Raw genomic sequence first — 20,260 nt, forward strand, 5'->3', positions numbered from 1 at the left:
CACTAAGCATCACTTCCCTGGTTTTTGGCCTTATTGTCCCATGCTTGCTTGTCCGGTGGTCTCCAAGCCAACGCATCCAATCCTCGATGACACTACTCATCAGCATCGGCAAGGCTAAAGATGCCACCTCTTACACCTTTCTGTGCGATGGCCTCAGCGGAGGGAAGAGATGAGTGGTTCTTCCAGCACCAGCCAGCCTTATAAATCTGGGAACGATGGCGTCTTCAGCTGCAGAGCTGCTTGCTGGCTTCATGCACCCGAGTGGTGGGTTGTGCAGGGTGGAGAAGCAGGGCACGTGCATGGCTTGCACGTCTTCTTCTTCCACCGACGAAGGCTGTGCCTGTTCTTCATGTGCCCATCTTCTCCACCATGCACAGCCAATCTTATTTCACCGCAAGCGCAAGATGGATGACTTCCAGGTCGACGTCGCAGTTGCGTCTATTTGCTCGAAGATTGACCAAAGAGCAAAGAGGTTCATGATTCGTATGCAGGATCCACAGCCTGCTCCTTCTCTGATGCATACGTTACAGGCGAGAAGAGAGAGAGAAAGAGAGGACATGGGCTTTTTCTGTGAGTACAAAGAAGGATAACGAGTACACTTTCGATTCTCATCAGTTTCTGTGAATTCTGTGCAGGTTTAGAGGAAGATGACTCCATTTGCCTCAGAATCTTCTGACATGCTAATTGCGATTACTCTTCAAGATATTGAGTATGAGGTGTGGCAGTAGGAAATAGCAGTATTTCTTGTAGATCACATACCAATACTTCACAATAGCAGGTTTAGAGGAAGATGACTCCATTTGCCTTCACTTGTCTGCCTTATTATATGTGCCTTTCGGCCGAAGGCGCTACAAACTGTAACGGGAAGGAGGCGCACGCGATATCCTTCTCGATAGGCATTATAACGTTTATTGGGACGCATAACGTATCGTTTATAACGGGTCATCGGTTGCTACAGCGACGCTGCTGGGTTGGTAACGGTTTATGCACGGGTTTAGACCCATTCGCCTTAGAACCCTAATCTCTCGGTGAACAGAATGCCGGTTTACTAGATTAGTTGCTCTCGCTGTTGCCAGTCTGTAGCTCTCGGTTGGGGTTCGCTTCCCCTTGCTTCGGTTCCGATCAACGTGGCGTCCGATCTCCCACCTTTCATCATCTGATCCGAGATCGTCAAAGAAACCTTCTTTGTTTCGGTAAGTCTTTGGAAAAAGATCCGATTTTTCTAAGAATCGTATAGCTTTTGGAGGAAGATAAGTTTATGGTTGCCTGCCAAAGTAAGATTTCGCCGAAGAATTTGTTTTGGTGTTTATAGTTCTTTAATTTTATTAACCTTGGCGAAGAAAGATCAAAGGAGAGATTTCTTACAGGGAAGAATGTCGAATTCTCTTCAAACGATACACATCTCTCACATTTCTCCACCGGCCGATCTCCCTCGGCTTTTTAAGTTGGATAAAGGACGGAGAATCTCATTAGGAGCAGTAATTCCAAAGATTTCCTCATGTCTGGTGACGGACCCACGGCAGGGGTCAGCTTCCGCGAAGCCGGTGACGAGGGAGAGCAAGGAAGTGATGGAGACGGAAAGGAATGTGCTCGTGGGAACCTATGCTCGAGCTCCGGTGGTGATCGAGAGTGGCAAGGGATGCAAGCTCTACGATGTGGACGGGAAGGAGTACCTGGACATGACGGCCGGGATTGCGGTGAACTCCCTCGGGCATGGCGATCCCGATTGGGTGAATGCTGTGGTCGAGCAGGCCAGCACTCTTACCCATGTCAGTAACGTCTACTACTCAATACCTCAGGTAAAGTTAGAACATTTATGAGCCAGGCTATGAGTTTGTCTTGATACTTGTTAGTTGAGGAATTTTACATGGACTACAGCTTTTCTTGGGTTCTTAATCAATGCAAATTGTTAATGGTTTGTTGGGATTTATGGATTAGGTGCTATGTTTCTTTGATCAATGGGCTCAATATTGCACTTATATCTTTTGTTCTTTCGTTCTTTCGACCATCGTGAGCCTCTGGTTCTTTTTTATTAATATGGATGAGTACCAGTTTTCTTCAGTTTGTTCTCAGCAAACAAGTCTTTTACATTAATTTCCTGTAATTACTAGCTCTATTGTATTTATCGTGGCATTTGTTCGTCGCTCATGTTAAGCCTGACCTTTGCTGATTTGCATCTTACATATGCTTCTGGAGCCCTAAACTCTGTTTTTGAATGAAGTCTAATTTGTGGTTCAAAACAACTGTTCGTTTATTTGTTCTTTTTCTATATTTTTGTCGTCTGAAATACTGTCCCTAGTAGGATTGTGGTCAATTTTGATGGGGATAACTCTGAATTTTAATGTTCTTTTATTGCATTTGCATGTTTAGAAACTATTATGCCAGTTTGTCATGTGACTTTGTGGGCTCAAGATTTGGGCTTCTGCCAATAAGAGAACTTAAAAGAGTAGAAATGAAACTGGAATTTAGGAGGAAGACAATTAAAACGATCTGAGGAGTTTGGAAGAAATGATGACGGCAAATCAGAAATACCGGTTCACGTAGAAATGGGTATAAAGTTCAAGGTTTCAGAATGAATTGAAGATGGAAACCTTGCAAATAACCTGGTGTGATAGCACTCTGAAGTTCCATCTCACATTCTTTATTTCACCCTCCTTTTTGCTTATTTGCATTCTCACCTCTTTTTTCTGTAACTATTGTTTAGTGCTTAGAATAAATTCTTTTCTATAATTTAATTTTGTATTTTTGGTGCTTCTATGTGTTGCTGGTATAATAGCCCAGCCAATAATAAATTCTATTCTTTTCTGGAAGCTAAATTTTTAGTAAGTTCTGCATTTTTAGTGCTTCTATGTGTTCTTAACATGAGATCTTTGTATTGAACTTGTGTTATTGTTCCTGACTTGTGACCTTTTCCTGCCCTCATGCACGGCTTATGCTTGTTTTCATTCGATTTGTTACTTAAGCATTAAAACTTTCCTTATCTTCTCCCAATTTTCATATTTTTTATTTCTTCGGCCATTGATGTGCATGGATGATGCAGGTGACTCTTGGAAAGCGCCTTGTAGAGTGTTCATTTGCAGACCGTGTTTTCTTTACAAACTCTGGAACAGAAGCAAATGAAGCAGCTATAAAGTTTGCTAGGAAGTTCCAAAGATTTTCACATGCTGATGAGAAGCTTCTTGCTACTGAGTTTATTGCTTTCACTAATAGTTTTCATGGGAGGACGATGGGTGCTCTTGCCCTCACAAGTAAAGAACACTATAGGTCACCCTTTGAACCTGTCATGCCTGGGGTTACGTTCATAGAATATGGGAATAGTGAAGAAGCCATAAAAGCAATTCAACCTGGCAAAACTGCAGCAGTTTTTGTGGAACCTATTCAGGGTGAAGGTGGAATATATAGTGCCACAAAGGACTTCCTGCAGGCGCTTCGCACTGCCTGTGACAATGCTGGTGCTCTTTTGGTATATGACGAGGTAGGCTTTACTTGAATAGTTGATGATTTTCTAAAACTATGTTATTGGTTGCATGGAATGACCCCTTGAGACATGGTTTATCTTTTTTCTAATTAGGTTGTTCAAATCTCTCAGTGTTTTGAGATTTTTACTTTCCAACTATAAATTTATTACAATAGGATCTTTTTAATTTAGCTTAAAGTTTCATGGACGACGTATTATCTTTTTGCTAACACTACCATAATTTCTGTAAATATTGTCTTTCAAAATTAATGAAGCTGGTTCACCTTGGTTAATTCACCTGTTTCTTAAAAGATCTTGGGTTAATGGACCAATATTGAGGTTGCCTAGCACCTTCATCCCGGTCGGTGCAGCTTGTGACTATGTAGTACTGGTAGTGTTCAAGCTGCAAGTGCCACGAATGTCTCCTAGCCAGTTAGGTAGACAATTTTGGCTGATTTGCAGATCTAATTCCTATAATCCATTTCACCATGGAACAAAACCTGTCCTTTTCCTCTTTATCTATACTTTTGTCTGACAGAATATCTATAGCTACTTCTTTTCTTACTATAGTTAACATGGATCTTCGATTATTGTGGTGCCTAACATTAAGATATCAGTATAATTGCTCGCATCTCGCACTTGGAACTGGTTGAAGTGAAATAGTTCCAAGGGAATACAGCTTGTAAATTAAAGTTTTTACATTTTTCGTAACATTAAAGTAACTGATAGGCAACGTTAGATGTACAGAACGATTTGCTTTTTTTTATCCTACCCTTTCATTTTTGAAACTTGATTTGTGTTATTTTGTCTACATCTGGTCTTTATTATTCTTTAAGTTATCATGTTTCAATAACATTCTCTTGTGCAGGTCCAGTGTGGGTTGGGCCGAACAGGTCATCTCTGGGCCCATGAGGCTTTTGGTGTGGCTCCTGATATGATGACCCTTGCTAAACCCCTCGCCGGTGGTCTCCCAATTGGTGTCGTCCTCACCACTGAAAGGGTTGCTGCGGCCATAAGCTCTGGGGACCATGGGAGCACATTTGCTGGTGGACCTCTTGTTTGTCATGCTGCCCTTGCAGTACTGGATAAAATTCAGAACTCCATTTTCTTGGCCAGTGTAACCAGAAAAGGACTCTATTTGAAAGATCTACTCCTTAATAAACTGGGAGGGAACCCACACGTGAAAGAAGTACGTGGATTTGGGCTCATCGTGGGAATCGAGCTGGATGTCCAAGCTTCTCCCCTTGTTAATGCATGTCGAGATGCTGGCCTTTTGGTGCTGACGGCTGGAAAAGGGAATGTCGTTAGGCTGGTACCTCCGCTAATCATATCTGAGACGGAGCTGGAACAGGCCGCTGAAGTTCTGAGCGCATGCTTGCCTGCTCTCGATGCTCATGCTTCTAGTTAAGGTACAAGCTTCAGTTTGTATGGTATGGTTCATGTGAAGACATGTTACCTGGACATGGTGTGAACCGTTTGCACTCTAGGTTATAAGATTCGAAGTCGTCCTAATCGGCACAATGCGCCTTAACGGAAGGTAAACCAGCAACATGTCTGCCGATTTCGATTCGCTGCTTTTTAACAGTGGAACAACCGATATTTTGCAACTGGTTTAGTTCACTAACATGAAGGTTTATAGTACGTGTTTGAGCTGAAAGATATTTATATATATGAGCAATCATGTTGCAAAATTATAGCTTCAAGATCATGTCTGCTGAGTTGGAAGGATGGCTAATGAGTTTGTGTGTATGTAAATGCCATGTCTCACAGCATAAATATGCACAAACGATGTTATTTCTCTGGTATGTTGATAAATGTTGAAGTGTTTGACTTGATTCCAATGACAATATACAAATTCTGGTAGTATAATCACTGCCTATGGTTTCTGTTGTGATGTCTGTAGAGCAATATCATCAACCTCGCTGTGATTTCATTCAGTTCATGCAAGGATTTCAACCCTGCATCATAGAAGATCTTACTAACACATGTGAAGCCGATGGAAGCAGTACGCATGTTATCTGAAGAAACTATGTGCTTACAGTGAGCCCTGAAGCCTTCACCTCTGTCATTCTGTGCTTCGCGTCGAGAAGAGACGGCGCGGTTGGGTCATAGGCGGAAGCATGCACGCCCACAGCAGCTCTGCCCGAGGGATCCACGTTCTTCGACCACCGCGCGTCCCATTCCACCGCCTTGGCGGTGCTGCACGCCACGCTCGGACCCCCGGGAACAGTCAATCTCGCAGAGTTCTGCACGCCAAATTGAGAACTTCACCATCTAAGAGATCATATGATCATGGGGTTTGTGTGCATGCTCTCTCTACCTGTGGGAAGAAGCTTTCGAAGATCATTCTGTAGTAGTAGGCTTCTTTCGTGGCAGGGGTGTTATATGGATATACGTGCTCTGCGTGCTGCATCATTTTGTCAGACACCTGTCATGCATGAAGATGAACGTTCCGGTTAGATCAGAGACACCTCGAGGCAAATAAGAAAGACGACGTACATGCTCTGCTGCGTGGGCTTTCAGTCCATCGATCCAGCTGTAGCCAACACCATCACTGAATTGCTCCTTTTGCCTGTACAGAATGTGCTGCAGCGACATGATGGAAACTTAGAAGAAGAAGAAGAAGAAGAAGAAGATAAGAGAGAGAAGATGGTGGACAAATGAGTACCTTTGGCAGGTATGGCTTCGCCTCATCGTCAAAAGCCTTCCTCAGTACCCACTTCTCAATCCGCCCCAAATCAGGCTTGATCTGATCACAAACGCATCGCGTCAGAAAACAGAGACATTTTTTTTTTGTGTTGCCAGCGATCAGACAAATCTTACACACCATCTTCCATTCTGGATCGATGCCCATTGCGACGTCTATGAATCCCTTATCCAAGAAGGGCACGCGGGCTTCCACTCCCCATGCGGACGTTGCTTTATTAGCTCTCAAGCAATCATATTGGTGGAGCGCCTTAATCTACGAGTGCGATCGCACGAGTGAGAGCTCCAACCACAAGATATGCGCAGAACACCAATCTGCATACCTTGCGGCATGCCTCCCTGTGGAATTCTTCCTTGTTTGGTGCCTTGTGGAAATACAAGTAGCCTCCGAAGAGCTCGTCTGACCCCTCGCCGGAGATCACCATCTTCACTCCCATCGCTTTGATCTTGCGAGACATGAGGAACATGGGTGTGCTGGCCCTGATCGTGGTCACGTCATACGTCTCGGTATGATAGATCACATCCTCGATCGCATCAATTCCGTCCTGGAAATGTAGAGACTCATCATCAGCTACGGTGAGCTCGAATGGTACAGAGCCATCGCATACGTTGTAGATACTTGAACGGTGAAGTGGAACTCATGGTGAACGGTTCCCAGGTGATCGGCGACGTCCTTCGCAGCCTTCAGATCCGGCGAGCCCTGCAAGGAAAGCGAAGATAAAGGATCGGACGCAGACTATATCTTCTTTGGGCTAAAAGATGAGACCACATCGCTGACCTCTAAGCCAACGCAGAAGGAGTGGAGTTGGGTTCCCCATTGCTCTGCAGCTCTCGTTCCGGCCATGTGACGACAAATCACAGCAGCAACCAGTGATGAATCAAGGCCACCGGATAACAGGACTCCGAATGGGACATCAGTCATGAGCCTTTTGATGACAGCCTTCAAACAGAGAGAAAGATCAGTTCCCGTTCTCGAGGCTATTCAACCATGTTTCTCCCTGCAACGCGTCTTACCTTCTCGAACGCCTCTCTCAGAACAAGGGGATCATACGGGGCTGATGGAATTGCCTCCACGTACCAAGGTGGTTTGTACCATCTCTCATGGCTGCCTCCTTTACTGGTGTACATGTGCCCCGGAGGGAAGACCTCAAAGCGTTTGCAGTCATCATTCAGTCCTTTCATCTCTGATGATATCCACACAGAGCCTGCATGCATGTACTCAGAACAATCTCTACAGGGAATTCGATCGCTCGGGGGAGAAGATCGAGCGAGAGTACCTTCGAGTCCCCAGCCGATGTAGAGAGGAGTGATTCCGATCGCATCTCGAGCAGCGATGAAGCTGTCGTCGCGCGTATCCAGCAACACGAACGAGAAGATCCCATCCAACATATCCATGAACCCCTCGCCATATTCCTCGTACTGTCACCGACAAATGGAATCACAGAGGGAAATGGTAGATGGAGATGGCAGAAGGAGGGCTAAAAGCTCTTACCAGATGCGCGATAACTTCACAGTCGCTGCCTGTTCTGAACCTGTGACCGGGCAATCGTTTCCTCAGTTCTTCGTGATTGTAGATCTCTCCATTCGCCTGGCATCGAACAGATTCCCTCCATGAATGAGCTAAACTAGCGAATTAAGGTACAAATAGCAACTCAAACGAGTGTTGCAGACCGTCACGACGATGGTTTCGTCTTCATTGTACAGAGGCTGGTCGCCGGAAGCAGGATCGACGATTGCCAGCCGCTGGTGTGCCAGGAAGCAATCTCCATGCTGGTACAGCCCGCTCCAATCTGGACCGCGATGCTTTAACCTGTACGCAGAGAGTTACCTCTCTTCCATCCCTTGATGCAAGCAACAAACGTGCATGGAGAGAAGAGGCAGAGAGAGGGTGGAAGAAAGTAGGTGGGAAGGTTGGATCATTGCCTGCGAGAGAGCTCGAGCACCCGAGCGCGTTTGGCCCGCGAGTCATCGGAGCAACCCAAGACTGCCAGAATTCCGCACATGATCACCGGCGCAAAGCAGACGAACGTTGGAAAACGAAGAGACCGAACGACGAAGACGGGTATAATCCAAGGCCAAACGAAGCGGGTCCCACTGCTCGTGAATTCCGTGCCTGTTTCTTTGAATCTCGGGATCTTCTCCAAGAACGGTTCTCGCTCTTTTTGATCCGACGGTTCTCGCTCGATCATCGCAGGCTATGGACGGTTCCGATTGGTTTCTTCTTCTTCGTCGTCTTCTTCGTCTTCCCTTTACCACAGGATTAAGGTGAGATACAAAGCTTCGGCAGTTGAATTGCTTTATCAGAGACAGGGTAGAACTTCTGTCAATACGAGGATTTACCAAAGAAGCACAAGCAATCCGATGATATGGGAGAGTTGGGTTTCTCCTATTATGATCGAAGGATCTGTGCTGCCTTCTGTATGTAAGTAAAGCTACCATTTCTTGCTTCGAAGCAAGTCAAAGTCGACACTTCAAGTGCCTGTTTCAAGAAAACATGTCATTCTGCTTCGTTCTATCGATAGATACTAAGGTATACAGAAGGGATTTGATTGGATTGGACAGAGCTCTGGCATTAGCGTTACGCATTAGCATTGCAGGAACCTTATGCAATGAAATCAGGAATCTTTGTTCCGATTTGGGATCGAAAGAGTGATCAGAGCACACCAATCTCACCACCGTATTGAACTGACGATCATACGTCTTTGGGTAGCATCCACACACACATATTTTTCTTGCATTGAGAATTTTCTGAAGAACTTGAAGCTTCGATTCCCAACTCTGCAGGTTGTCTGTGTGCATTGGTTCCAGGAAAACAACTGGTGATAAGCTGGTTGCCATGATCGATATCGTTAGGTCGATGAGCAAGGAACTGCATGTGACACCTCCTCCTCTGTCCTTCTGTCAGCCATATCTCACAGCCCGAGTTGGCTCCATGTCCCTCTCCTCTTTTTATCTCCTATCTCACTCTATTCATGTTCTTCCCTCTCCTCTTTTTTATCTCCTATCTCACTCTATTCATGTTCTTCCCACCTTTTTAACCTGAAAAAAATATATTTCTTTTTCACTTTTTTTACACTATTCAAGAAAAATAAATAATAAAATTTAACACGTGAACATCTGAATCGACCACTTTATTCGCATGTCTGATCCGTACGACGCATTAATTAAGTACCTTAATTAATAGAGTTTGACTTTTCACCTCGTCCTATTTACCGACTCAGTATATCTGCGGTCAACTATCAGTGTGATTATACTGCGAGTCAACTCTGCAGCCCATCGACGTTGACCCTCACGTGCGTCGATCGCCGTCCGCAGACACGAAGCATGTTGATACAACGGCGCACATAGTCTGGATTCCCAGATATCATCCCGAGGTATGTCGGCACGCGTCTCGCATGTGATGTGTTCGGGGACTTGCCCCATCTCATCATCAATCTGCGAATCCGGCCACGGGTGCATGTGCAGAGCCGACCGGTGTATCTGTCATATCCATGGTCGGAAGCTGCTTCCCTCCCACGGTGGTATTCATTCCCATGTCACGGAGCCATGGCCACAAACCAACGGAGGGATGTTTCTCTCCCCCATCACGTCAAGCAACGCAGAGGCAGGTGCATGCTCGGTGAGGTCAGCCACCATGGCTTGCCGGTGCACTGCTTTGCCCACTCTGTCTCGCTTTCCGCCCACATGTGGCCTACACCGGCCGGCGTCGCCTCCGCAAAGGCAGCCCCATCTATCCCATGAATTCTGCGCAAGGTTTGATGCGCGTACTCCTCTCTGCCCCAAATCTCCGTTCCGACCACTTTTGGCCGAGCTTGCAGGGCGCACTCACTCGTCACGGAGCCAATTTGGCAACTCGATTCCTGCCGCTAGATCCGGTTCGATCTTGTTGGGGTCGATCATGAACCGGATTAGCTTATCTTACTCGATCTCACTAGCTTCCATTGTTGGAGAAGGGCAAGGCAAATCCACACGCATCATTACTATGCTCCGTGTTCGACAACTGGTCATCCTGCTCATGGCTACTGCACGTCTCCCCGCTGTCCTAAACTTGCCCAACATGCATTGTGCGTGCCGCCAAGCTTAGGTTTCCCCACCAAGTCGACACGGATTCTAATCGGCTCGATCGAATCCAACCACGAAACCCATATCCATAGCATTAATTGAAGGGGTTCACCCCGCACCTTATCCATCCTATTTTGATTGGTTTGACCAATCATTACACCGGCTATAAATATTTAAGCTCGGCATCACCGTCTTCTATAGCTCGAACTCCAACTTCTCGGCCATGGAAAGCCACGGACGGTGTTGGGTGAAGGGAAGCGCCATCGGAACTGGTGCCTTCGGCGTCGTGCACCTCGCCTTGGACGAGTCCACCGGCCACGCTTTCGCCGTCAAATCTGTGAGCCTGAGTTCGTCCCCTGTTGCCTCGGTCCAATCTTTGGAGAGGGAGATCCAAATCCTCAGGTCCCTTCGCTCTCCCTACGTCGTCGCTTACCTCGGCGACGACACCAGCCAGGAGCCTCGTGCCGGCGCGTGCCGGAACCTGCACCTCGAGTACATGCCCGGCGGCACGGTGGCGGAGTCGGCAGCGGCGGCGAAGGCCAAGGGTCTCCCGCTGGACGAGATCCAAGTGCGCGCTTACGCGCGGTGCGTGGTGCGAGCTCTTCGTTACCTCCACGACGTCGCCGGGGTCGTGCACTGCGACGTCAAGGGCCGGAACGTGCTCTTGGGGCGGGACCGGCGCGTGGCCAAGCTCGCGGACTTCGGCGCAGCGGTGAGGATTGCGGACGCGAGCAGGGGAGGAGACGGGCGGGGTTGGGTGCGCGGGACCCCGCTGTGGATGGCGCCGGAGGTAGCGAGAGGGGAGCGGCCAACGCCCGCGTCGGACGTGTGGTCGCTCGGGTGCACCGTCATCGAAATGGTCACGGGTGCTCCGCCGTGGCCCGACATGAGGACCAACGACGCTGCCGGAGCTATGCTCAGGATAGGCTATGGCGGCGAGACACCGGAGTTCCCAGCTCGGCTGTCTGACGTCGGCCAGGACTTTCTCGCCAGGTGTTTCAGGAGGGACGCGACCGAGCGGTGGACGGCGGAGCAGTTACTGCAGCATCCTTTCTTAGCCAAGGAAAGCGTAATCACCGACCCATCTCCGAGAGGCGTTCTCGAGTGGGCAAACACGGAATTCCATGACGACGACGATGATTCCATCAAAGAAAGATGCACTGTTAGTTCTAGTTACGATCATCAAGCCGAGGAGATGATGAATTGCGCAAGAGGAAGAGTGAGGGAATTGGCTTTGGACGGAGGTGCCTTTGGTTGGTGCAGTGATGGTTGGGAGCTCATCTGGTGCTCTGAGTCAGAGGAGGAAGAGATCGTTGTGGACGGGACGTGCGAAGATCGTTCGAGCAGCGGCTGGTGGGAATCGGGAGACGGGAACGGCAGCGCCGGTGAGCCAAGTGAGGGTGGGTTGTGCAGTGGAATGAGACGCTCTGCTTCTTGCAGCAGCTGCCGTTGTCGTCTTTGTTGGCGCCGGTGTTACTGCCGTAATGGTGGTTTGGGCTGTCAGCATGTGGTTGGAATGGGGAAGAGTTTGGTCATTGGGTGTCATCACTTGTCGTCACTGATAAATGGCAATACAGTTCTACATTTCCTTTTCTTCTCTCTCTCTCTCTCTCTCTTGTGGAGGCTAAGAAGGTTAGGTCTGATGAGTTCAGTCTCAGATCACTGTGCATGCCAACTTTCTTCTCCCCTAAAGCGCGTGGCGTGCTGCCAGTTGCACATGTGGTGCAGAAGGAAAGCAACCAGAGATGACTTTTTTGTCGGAAATAAAATTGCATACCATTAATGTTCCCGTTCTGTGGTCATCATAACCATAATCTCTCCAACGTCCAAAATATTCTCTCCTGTTCTCCAATCTCAATATATATATGTAAATCTTTTATATACACCGTTTCGATTAAGGATTATTATTATTTAAGAATTAAAATATTTAATATTAATATATATTTTAAATTTTTATTAATTATTTTATCATTAATAATTTGAGTTTTATTAGATTAAATAAAAGGTAGATATATATATATATAAATATATAAATATATAAATATATATATATATACCATATATTCTCAAAGTATATAGAAATAGAAATATAAATATAAATATATAATTACATTGCGAATTATATGCAATAAAAAAAAGGGGGGAAACGCGCTTTGGCTTTGCTTTAAAGCCAGCCGTCGCGCCCGCTCTCTCTCGCGACTGTCACTCCATCGGAAGTTCTCTTTTACCTTCCATGGCGAGCACCGACGTGGATCGCCCGGAGGAGGAGGACACTGGCGCCCATGTATCACCCATAGTCCGCCTAGAGGAGGTCGCGGTCACCACCGGCGAGGAGGACGAGGACTCCCTCCTGGACCTGTATCTCCCTAACCCCTCCCTCCTCTTCTCCCGATTCCTACTGAATCGTGGTTTTTGGGGCGCGATCTCGATCGGTTCTTCTGCTGCCGTTGCAGGAAGGCGAAGCTGTATCGGTTCGACAAGGAGGGGAATCAGTGGAAGGAGCGGGGCAGTGGGAACGTGAAACTCCTGAAGCATAAAGAAACCGGAAAGGTTCGGCTGGTGATGAGGCAGGCCAAGACACTCAAGATCTGCGCCAATCATCTTGGTCTCTTCCTCTGACGTTTCTTATTGCTTGAAAGATTCAGATTTCAGATGGATCTATAAACTCTTCTTTTCCCCCTTTTCTGCAGTTGTTCCGTCGATCAGGATGCAGGAACATGCCGGGAACGACAAGTCGTGCGTGTGGCATGCGATGGACTTCTCGGATGGGGAGCTGAAGGAGGAGATGTTTGCGATTCGGTTTGGATCGGTCGAAAGTGAGCCTCTTCTTCCTTATTTCTCGACGACATTCCAATTAGAAATGCCTAATGTTGACCTTTGCTGTACCTGAAGCAAATGACCTAAATATCGATCCATGGGTATATGTCCCTTTATATTGTTTTGCTATCTTGGCTATTTGTTGTGCACAATGAAAGCATAGTTATCAGAATACTCCTAACTTAACAAGTTTCTTTTTTATTTGTTTTAGAGGGTATTTATGCTAATTGTGAATTAGGTTAAGGTACTAAGGAAAACAACATTTCCTTCCTCTAGCCATCTCTCCCCTCTCTTCCTCATCTCCCTTCACCGTAGTTGTTCTTGTTCCTAAGGTCATCTTATCATATCTTCTTATTATACTTCATTGATGTTTCGTCGTAACTTTCATCATACATGTTATATCTATATCAATATTCTTGTTTAAGTAATTGAATTGCATATTCAATTTTTTTACTTTTGAAAGATCATCACGTTTCATTTGATATGGATAAAGTTTTTTCTTTATAATATTGGTTGATGTTACTGTTTTTATCATATTCTTTATGACCCAAGTTATATTTTCATTTGTCTAAGATTGTGTTTATTTTCTTATTAATTTTGGTATTATAGATTTTTACTACATATAATTTTGAATTATTTTATATATTTTAAAAAAAAATTAATCAAACATGCATCCAGACTAATTGACCTAAGGCCTGGCTGGTTCACTTTCCAGTTCGGATATGATAGCTATGGCACAAAGAGTTCCTGCTACATTGGTATTGAAATTTCATCTATCATCGAAGTGGATAGGTTGGTTAACTAGATGTAACATAATATATCTACTTTGAGCTTTTCATTCTTTGTATATTATATAAAGAAAATGGTCTCTTTTGTACCATCATGATATCTACTTTCTGCATTTTGAATGATAGATGAAATTTGTCACAAGAATCCTCACCTTTACCTGTACCATTTAATGCCAATATTTACATATTCTGTTCCTTATGTCATCAAATTATTGGTTAAAATGACCTATCTGCCCCATTTCCTCTTAACTTTGTTTTCCAGCTGCTTGCGAGGACAACCTGCCTATTAACTAATGTTATACCATTTTATCATCTTCAAAATGATAGGCAAGTGCGTGCAAAGAATATCTGTTTTTTTTTCACCTCTAGGAAACATTATTGTTTCTTTTGTTAGGCCATTTTTGAGTAATGAAAAAAAGATCTTTGGAGGTCACACCAAGGCAAAAGAAACTGCGCATCTTTTCTGGCATAGGTCTCCTGCTTTCATCATCTAGACTTGATTGAAATGATTCTCTCTCTGAATTACTCCTGGTTGAATTGAATTGTTCTTTGTCACACACACGGGAGTTAATGAAGTCTTTCGTGTTTTCTCATCATGAAGTGCTTGAATATATTTTTCTTGTGATGTTTTTTCAGTCTTTGACAACAATTATATGGGATGGATGGCTACATGAATCTTTTTCCACCGTTGAGATCTATTTAGGGCAACACCACTAGTCACACTTAAACTTTTTCTCCCTCAACTGCATAGTTTTTGCACTTGCAATACTTCGCCTCTATGTCTAAAGTCAATGTCAACCTTTTTTAATCAGACTGTAAGAAGTTCAGGGAGATGGTTGAAGAAATTGCTGAATCAGTTGACAAGATCGAAGAGGAAGAGAGCAAGGATGTATCGTCAGCTGCCAGCCTTATAGAAAAGCTGACTGTGAGCGAAGACAAAACCGAGGGAAATACCACAAAAGAGGCAGCTCATGCTGAAGACGAGAAGAAAGAAGTCCATGAAGAGAAGCAAGCAAACACCAAAGAATCATATTCGGCATCTTAGGTCTTGCCAATAACCGCCCTCTCAATGGATATAGTGACTATGTTTTTCCTAAAATGTGCAGCAAAATGGAGCGGCTGCTTGCCTATATCGTACAACCTATATCGTGGTCGAATGGTCTTTCGTTCTGGATTGTAATTTATAAGATGTAGTTTTGTTTGTAATTTCCCCTACTTCATTTGTCAAGGAGTTTTGGCTGTATTTTGGTGATTCCGTCCTACCTAAATGAAACATGGAAAGTGTGGTGATGTTTGTCGAGATGGATTTGCACCCACCCTCCATTGTTTAGTTTGCTACGGCTCGAGTACTTGTGCATCATCGGGTTTAATCATCTATTCGATTTTTGATTCAATTTACTTGGTTCTCTAGAAGAGAGAGAATTTTCTTGATTCGATTTGTTGTAAATAAATCGATTAATTTTTGCCGAGGGTTCCTCTGCTTGGGTTTAGAGATCCCTGCGATCGCAGCTCGTGATGTATCTTTGTGACTCTTTCTTCAAAAGCATATTCTCCGGCCGTAAACCCAATTTTGTCCTCGATTGGATTTATTATAAGGGGTTTGATAGGTAGACAATCCATATGCATCACTCGATGCAATCCTAGACGTCATAATTGGATGATGATCCATAACTTGATGAAATCCATAACTTGATGAAATCAATTAAGTGGGGGTTGATAGGTAGATGATGATCCATAACTTGATGAAATCCTAGACGTCCACATCAGTAGGAGAACTTAATTGATTCATGATAAAGGGGTTTGATCGTCAATCAGACACATTGGACTGATACCATACGCTGATCCAATCCTGGACGTCTGGTCATCCTGACACACCAATTGGAGTCACTCGTCTCACTGTGATGGATTGGCAAGTTGTAGAGAAAATAATAATAATAATAACAATTCCCTAAGGTTTCAGTGTTGTTGTCGGTAGAGGATTAAGTCAGCATAACAAAGTCTCATGCAACTCTTCCAAGTCCAAGTAGGGAAAGCAGGGTATACATAAAAAGCCATGGCACAAGTGAAATCTACCCATGTCAGGAGATTTTGCTACTAATTAATCCTGGAGATGGTAAAACTAGTTCACCTCGTTCTGTTTTGCTACACCCAGTCCTGTTGTTTATGCACCTCAGTGCAAATTTCACAGATTCTATCAATCACATGCCCGGTTGGTTATCTCATTAATCAGTCACCAATGGCCAATTTGGACCTAAACCTATATGAAATATTTTGACTTAACCATTTACATACATCTATAAATTGATTTCTCATTTCATAATAAACAATTGTTGTCATATTAATCTGCTGTTTCATGCTCATCTTCACTCAAGATTGGAATCGTAGTTGTCTTTCACTCTAAAAGCAATCTGTTCCTCTGCCTATTGCCATTGCCAAACCCCACAAGAAAATTTTTGGGTCTTATTCTTGACTACCTTATCCACAAAGAGAGTAAGAGTCTTCATTCATTAATTGTATTATTTGCGTCCGGAATATAAGCAAACAATATTACTCCTCAGGGAAAGAAAAGCAAAAGCATAGTAATACTGCTCTAGGCATACACAAAACATCCTAACATAGAAAGGACCTACCTAGGTGAGAATTTTCAGTAATAGTGAAAGAGTGTCTTTTCTGAGCTGCTTTCGGGTTCTAGCATTAGATGCTCAAACAAATCTGAATATTAAAGATACCGAGAAATCAAAATATATACAATCTGAGCAATAAAAACAAAAATATTTAGAAAGATGATAAGGAAAGCATGTGCGTGAAGTAAAAGCTGAAAAGGCAAAGTGCAATATAAAGAAACCACGATGACGTACCCGCATTTCACCATCAGATATAGCCTCCACTTGGAAGTGAAATATCAATAAATTGTGTAATTAACATAGACAAACAAGTTGGATCATAGATTTATGCTCAAGTGCTCTAAGCCCAAAGTGCAAGTATCGACATCGAAGCAGATCCAAGGACTAAAGCCACATAACATGCCTTCTTCAACTGAGAACTCGAAGACATGGCCTTGTTGTGGAAGAAATCTACAGCTATTAGATCAACAAGTGCCATATATATTAGGACGCCTGCAGAAAGAGAACCTAGCAATCCTTCTGATATCAGGGCATTTGGGTTGCTGTCGTCGTAGCCAGTCATATAGAAAACAATCATTCCCAATATTATCCCCATTGGCGTAGTCACTGAGAACATGAGGCACATGTAAGCCACTGTTCCGAAGCCAAATCCAGCCTGTGAAATTTATTACCATAGATCAGTCAGCCAGAAATATCTGTAGCATAACGACATAGTTCAACCAATCATTTGCCGGTGATGGTTCAACTATGATTGTAGAACCACATACATCTAGATGCCCAATGTTTGATTTTCATGCGATATAACTGATTGATGCATATGGATGCTCAATTATGAAATACACACACTTCTGAGACAAAATGGATATAAACAGAATTTAGTGGAGGTCAGATAACTACATCACAAAGAGGATACAATATACAAGAAGTGGAACTTGGCCGGGTGGCATTACACCTACAGTTCTAATCAGAAACATTCTTTGCAAGTGGATAAGTGGGATGAATCATCTTCTTTTCTTGTCTATGGGTTAAATGAAAAGTTAAAGTGCCTTCCGCATCGGTGTAAATGCAGAAAAGTTTCCCTTGTGCAACGACAACAAAATCCAGCAAACAAGAAATGCCCAGACAGTACATGTTACCGAATTAGAAGAGTGGAATTCCAGTTTGCTGTATATAACTTAATACCACAGCATTTAATTATCGTACGACTTTGTCTTCTAAGTGTCATGCTAATCATCATAAAAATCAGACAAAATCATATGGATCTATATTGGCAGTGCCAAAAGCATGAGCCACTGGTTGCCCACTGCAGAATAGTGCAGTGTAGAAAAGTTAGAGCTCTCTCGTCTGTGCACTGATTTAAAAGAGGATCGGGCTGTGTGTTCATCTAGTCACGCATCACTATACTGAAAAAGGCATGCTTTTTAGAAATAACAATTAGCCAGAAAGTGTGCTGACATATCAAATAGATTGGGGGTAAAATTCTATGCTATATGGTAGAGTAGAGAACATATAATTTAAATTGGGGGTAAATTTTGTAAGGGTTCTATAAAGATTATAGGTTTAAAGTTTGCATCCGACTAAGCAGTTAAATTTTGGAACAGTTTAAAATTTTAGGGTTTAGAATGGAAGGATGCCAAAATAAAGTCACTACTGATGACCGAGAGACTTAAAGCAAACACTTTGACGGCATGAACTCAAAAAGCAACCAGGAAGAAACAGCCAATTGATCTGGAAAAATACGATCTATGACCATAAATCTGAAGCAAAGGGACGATTTCTTCACCTGAGCGATGCATCCGCCGAGCCCCAACCCTTCAAAGATCTGGTGGAAGGCAAGGGCTACGACAAGCGGCCTAATTGCGCACTGGTTCTGCGACATCCCCATCGTCACCCCGATGATCACGGAATGGAACACAATCCCAATCTCCAGCACCTGCGACACCATCCTCTGCTTCAGCTTCGCCAGCCTCTCCTCCTCGCTTCCCTGATCCCCTTCCTCCTCCTCCCCCTCCTGCTCGTCCGCTACTCCGTGGTGCCCGTGGCACCCACCCATCGCCACCGCCGACACCGACGCCGCCGCGGGCTTCCGCTTGCCCTCCTCGAGTTCGACGGGCTGGTACTGCTGCTTGCCGGCGGAGCCGGCGACAGCGTGGGAGGTGGCAACGACGTCGACGAGGAGGGCAAGGAGGGCGCCGATAAGGGTGAGGAGGCCAGAGAAGGGAAAGTCGCGCCAGGGATGGCGAGCGGCGACCTGGCAGTCGGCGAGGGCGTCGAAGGCATCGGGGAGGACGTGGACGAGGGCGGTAGAGAGGACGACGCCGGCAGCAAAGCACTTGATGAGGAGGAGGGCGCGGCCGTAGGCGGGCTTCCCCTCGAAGACGCGGGCGAGGACCACCGGCGACGAGATCCCGACGGCGCTAGTCACCAGGATGATGCCGATGGACACCAGCTTGAGCTGCTGCGCCGCCGCCCCGTTGCGGCACCACTGGGCGCGGCTGGCGTCACCGACATCGCACCCCGACATGACGACTCCCCAAGTCTCTCCCCCCCCCCTCTCTCTCTCTCTCTCTCTCTTCCTTCGTCGCTGCCTCCTCCTCCTTCCTTCACGAGTCGCAACTCGATCCTCAAAAGTCTCAGTTGGTCCGTTTTGTCTTCGTCTTCGCTTCCGATGGTAAAAGGGGACCCCGGTGCGGCGTGGCCCAGTTGGAATTGGAAGTGGACCCGCAATTGACGCTGGGTTTCATGAGAGTGGAGACCGCTGATATGGGAAATGAGTCGGTGTGGACTGCGTCGAAGTGGCCACTTCCGTAGACAGAAGTGTGTGGTTGTGCGGAAACCCATGGCGATGCATTGACCCACTATTATAGTCTCTCACACGGTGGCGTCGATTAGTGTAGTGATTTCGTTCCTCTTCTTTGCATGATAGACACATTTACCATATGGGACGTTGACGGGTGATGTAGCAGATCCTCGATCCACCAATGAATACGTGCCGCGTGTAAACTATATATCATTATCCCGTCATTAACATGAAGAAAAAGAATAAGTCGAGAAAAAGTAGGAGGATGCGAAGAAAATGAGAAAGTATATCGTAAATCAAATATCTTAATTTAACCATAATTATTTGATTTTTTTTCTTCTTTCTAATAAAATTTAAATAACAAATATTCAATACTTCAAGTTGAGTAATATTATTTTACCAAGAAATTAGGCTCCTGTCTTTTCTAAAAAACATTTTTTTTTAATTCCTTCAATTATTTAATTTTTTTTAAAAAAATAAAAATATATTATAATTATTTATGTTATGTGTAGTTTCTAAAATTTTATTTTTCCTACTTGTAATGCTTGATTTCTATTAGACTTATACCATAATTGATTTAAAAAATTATTTCCTTCCTAATATGATTTTATCTTTTAATTTATTACTATTTATTATATTTTAATGAATCAATACTAGTGATTATATGTTTTGAACATAATTTCATGATGTATAATTCAAAATTATGAGAATTGATTAGGATTTGAATAGAAATCAATCAATAGACCAAACCCAAGCCGTAGGCTAAGCTATAGCTTGTATACTAGGCCTTGTCAGCAAGCTAAGCCTAGCAAATAAGTCAAGTCTTAACCCGTAAGTTAACTTGACCCAACCCATTTTAGGATTAGCGGATCATTAGTTCCTCCGTTCGCTACTTGAAGAAACGTGAAAGATAAACCAAATTCTAATAGAAAACAGACTATCCTCAACAATAGAGTTAATTAGATTTTATTTTTGAGTTTACGTTATCATGTGTTTCAATAAAACC

General features: G+C 44.4%; 5 protein-coding genes across 7 annotated transcripts; 3 read left to right on the forward strand and 2 right to left on the reverse strand.

Annotated features, from left to right (window-relative positions):
- The first annotated feature begins 219 nt into the window (after positions 1 to 219).
- On the forward strand, positions 220 to 5,298 carry LOC103996944 (acetylornithine aminotransferase, mitochondrial). Of its 2 annotated transcripts, none has more exons than XM_009418020.3 (4): positions 220 to 1,274; positions 1,368 to 1,799; positions 3,041 to 3,475; positions 4,326 to 5,298. In XM_009418020.3, the coding sequence occupies exons 2-4, from the start codon at positions 1,374 to 1,376 to the stop codon at positions 4,863 to 4,865; spliced, it is 1,401 nt and encodes a 466-aa protein (XP_009416295.2). In that variant the 5' UTR covers positions 220 to 1,274; positions 1,368 to 1,373; the 3' UTR covers positions 4,866 to 5,298. The 2 variants fall into 2 exon arrangements, with proteins under 2 accessions (XP_009416295.2, XP_009416294.2); XM_009418019.3 differs by having other exon boundaries at positions 221 to 1,193.
- On the reverse strand, positions 5,222 to 8,425 carry LOC103996943 (asparagine synthetase [glutamine-hydrolyzing]-like). 2 transcript variants are annotated; one of them, XM_009418017.3, is made up of 14 exons: positions 8,087 to 8,425; positions 7,835 to 7,973; positions 7,656 to 7,751; positions 7,441 to 7,582; positions 7,178 to 7,368; positions 6,942 to 7,103; positions 6,783 to 6,863; positions 6,487 to 6,708; positions 6,285 to 6,419; positions 6,126 to 6,206; positions 5,957 to 6,043; positions 5,778 to 5,885; positions 5,497 to 5,703; positions 5,222 to 5,415 (listed from the first exon to the last, which is right to left on the reverse strand). In XM_009418017.3, exons 1-14 carry the CDS (start codon positions 8,350 to 8,352, stop codon positions 5,410 to 5,412), a joined length of 1,923 nt encoding a protein of 640 aa, XP_009416292.3. In that variant the 5' UTR covers positions 8,353 to 8,425; the 3' UTR covers positions 5,222 to 5,409. The 2 variants fall into 2 exon arrangements, with proteins under 2 accessions (XP_009416292.3, XP_009416291.3); XM_009418016.3 differs by lacking the exon at positions 5,222 to 5,415 and having other exon boundaries at positions 5,425 to 5,703.
- Positions 8,426 to 9,606: 1,181 nt separating this feature from the next.
- Positions 9,607 to 12,008, forward strand: LOC103997265 (mitogen-activated protein kinase kinase kinase 18). The gene has a single exon (XM_018818034.2). The coding sequence runs from the start codon at positions 10,449 to 10,451 to the stop codon at positions 12,006 to 12,008; it is 1,560 nt and encodes a 519-aa protein (XP_018673579.2). The 5' UTR covers positions 9,607 to 10,448.
- Positions 12,009 to 12,415: 407 nt separating this feature from the next.
- LOC135650143 (ran-binding protein 1 homolog b-like) lies at positions 12,416 to 15,132 on the forward strand. The gene is made up of 4 exons (XM_065169317.1): positions 12,416 to 12,583; positions 12,679 to 12,830; positions 12,916 to 13,041; positions 14,643 to 15,132. The coding sequence occupies exons 1-4, from the start codon at positions 12,459 to 12,461 to the stop codon at positions 14,873 to 14,875; spliced, it is 636 nt and encodes a 211-aa protein (XP_065025389.1). The 5' UTR covers positions 12,416 to 12,458; the 3' UTR covers positions 14,876 to 15,132.
- A 1,534-nt stretch (positions 15,133 to 16,666) lies between these two features.
- LOC103996946 (zinc transporter 6, chloroplastic) lies at positions 16,667 to 19,137 on the reverse strand. Its single transcript, XM_009418023.3, has 2 exons — positions 18,238 to 19,137; positions 16,667 to 17,109 (listed from the first exon to the last, which is right to left on the reverse strand). Exons 1-2 carry the CDS (start codon positions 18,976 to 18,978, stop codon positions 16,795 to 16,797), a joined length of 1,056 nt encoding a protein of 351 aa, XP_009416298.1. The 5' UTR covers positions 18,979 to 19,137; the 3' UTR covers positions 16,667 to 16,794.
- Between the last annotated feature and the right edge of the window lie 1,123 nt (positions 19,138 to 20,260).

This window comes from Musa acuminata, chromosome BXJ3-9 (genome assembly GCF_036884655.1).
Source record: "Musa acuminata AAA Group cultivar baxijiao chromosome BXJ3-9, Cavendish_Baxijiao_AAA, whole genome shotgun sequence".
Classification (NCBI taxonomy): Eukaryota; Viridiplantae; Streptophyta; class Magnoliopsida; order Zingiberales; family Musaceae; genus Musa; species Musa acuminata.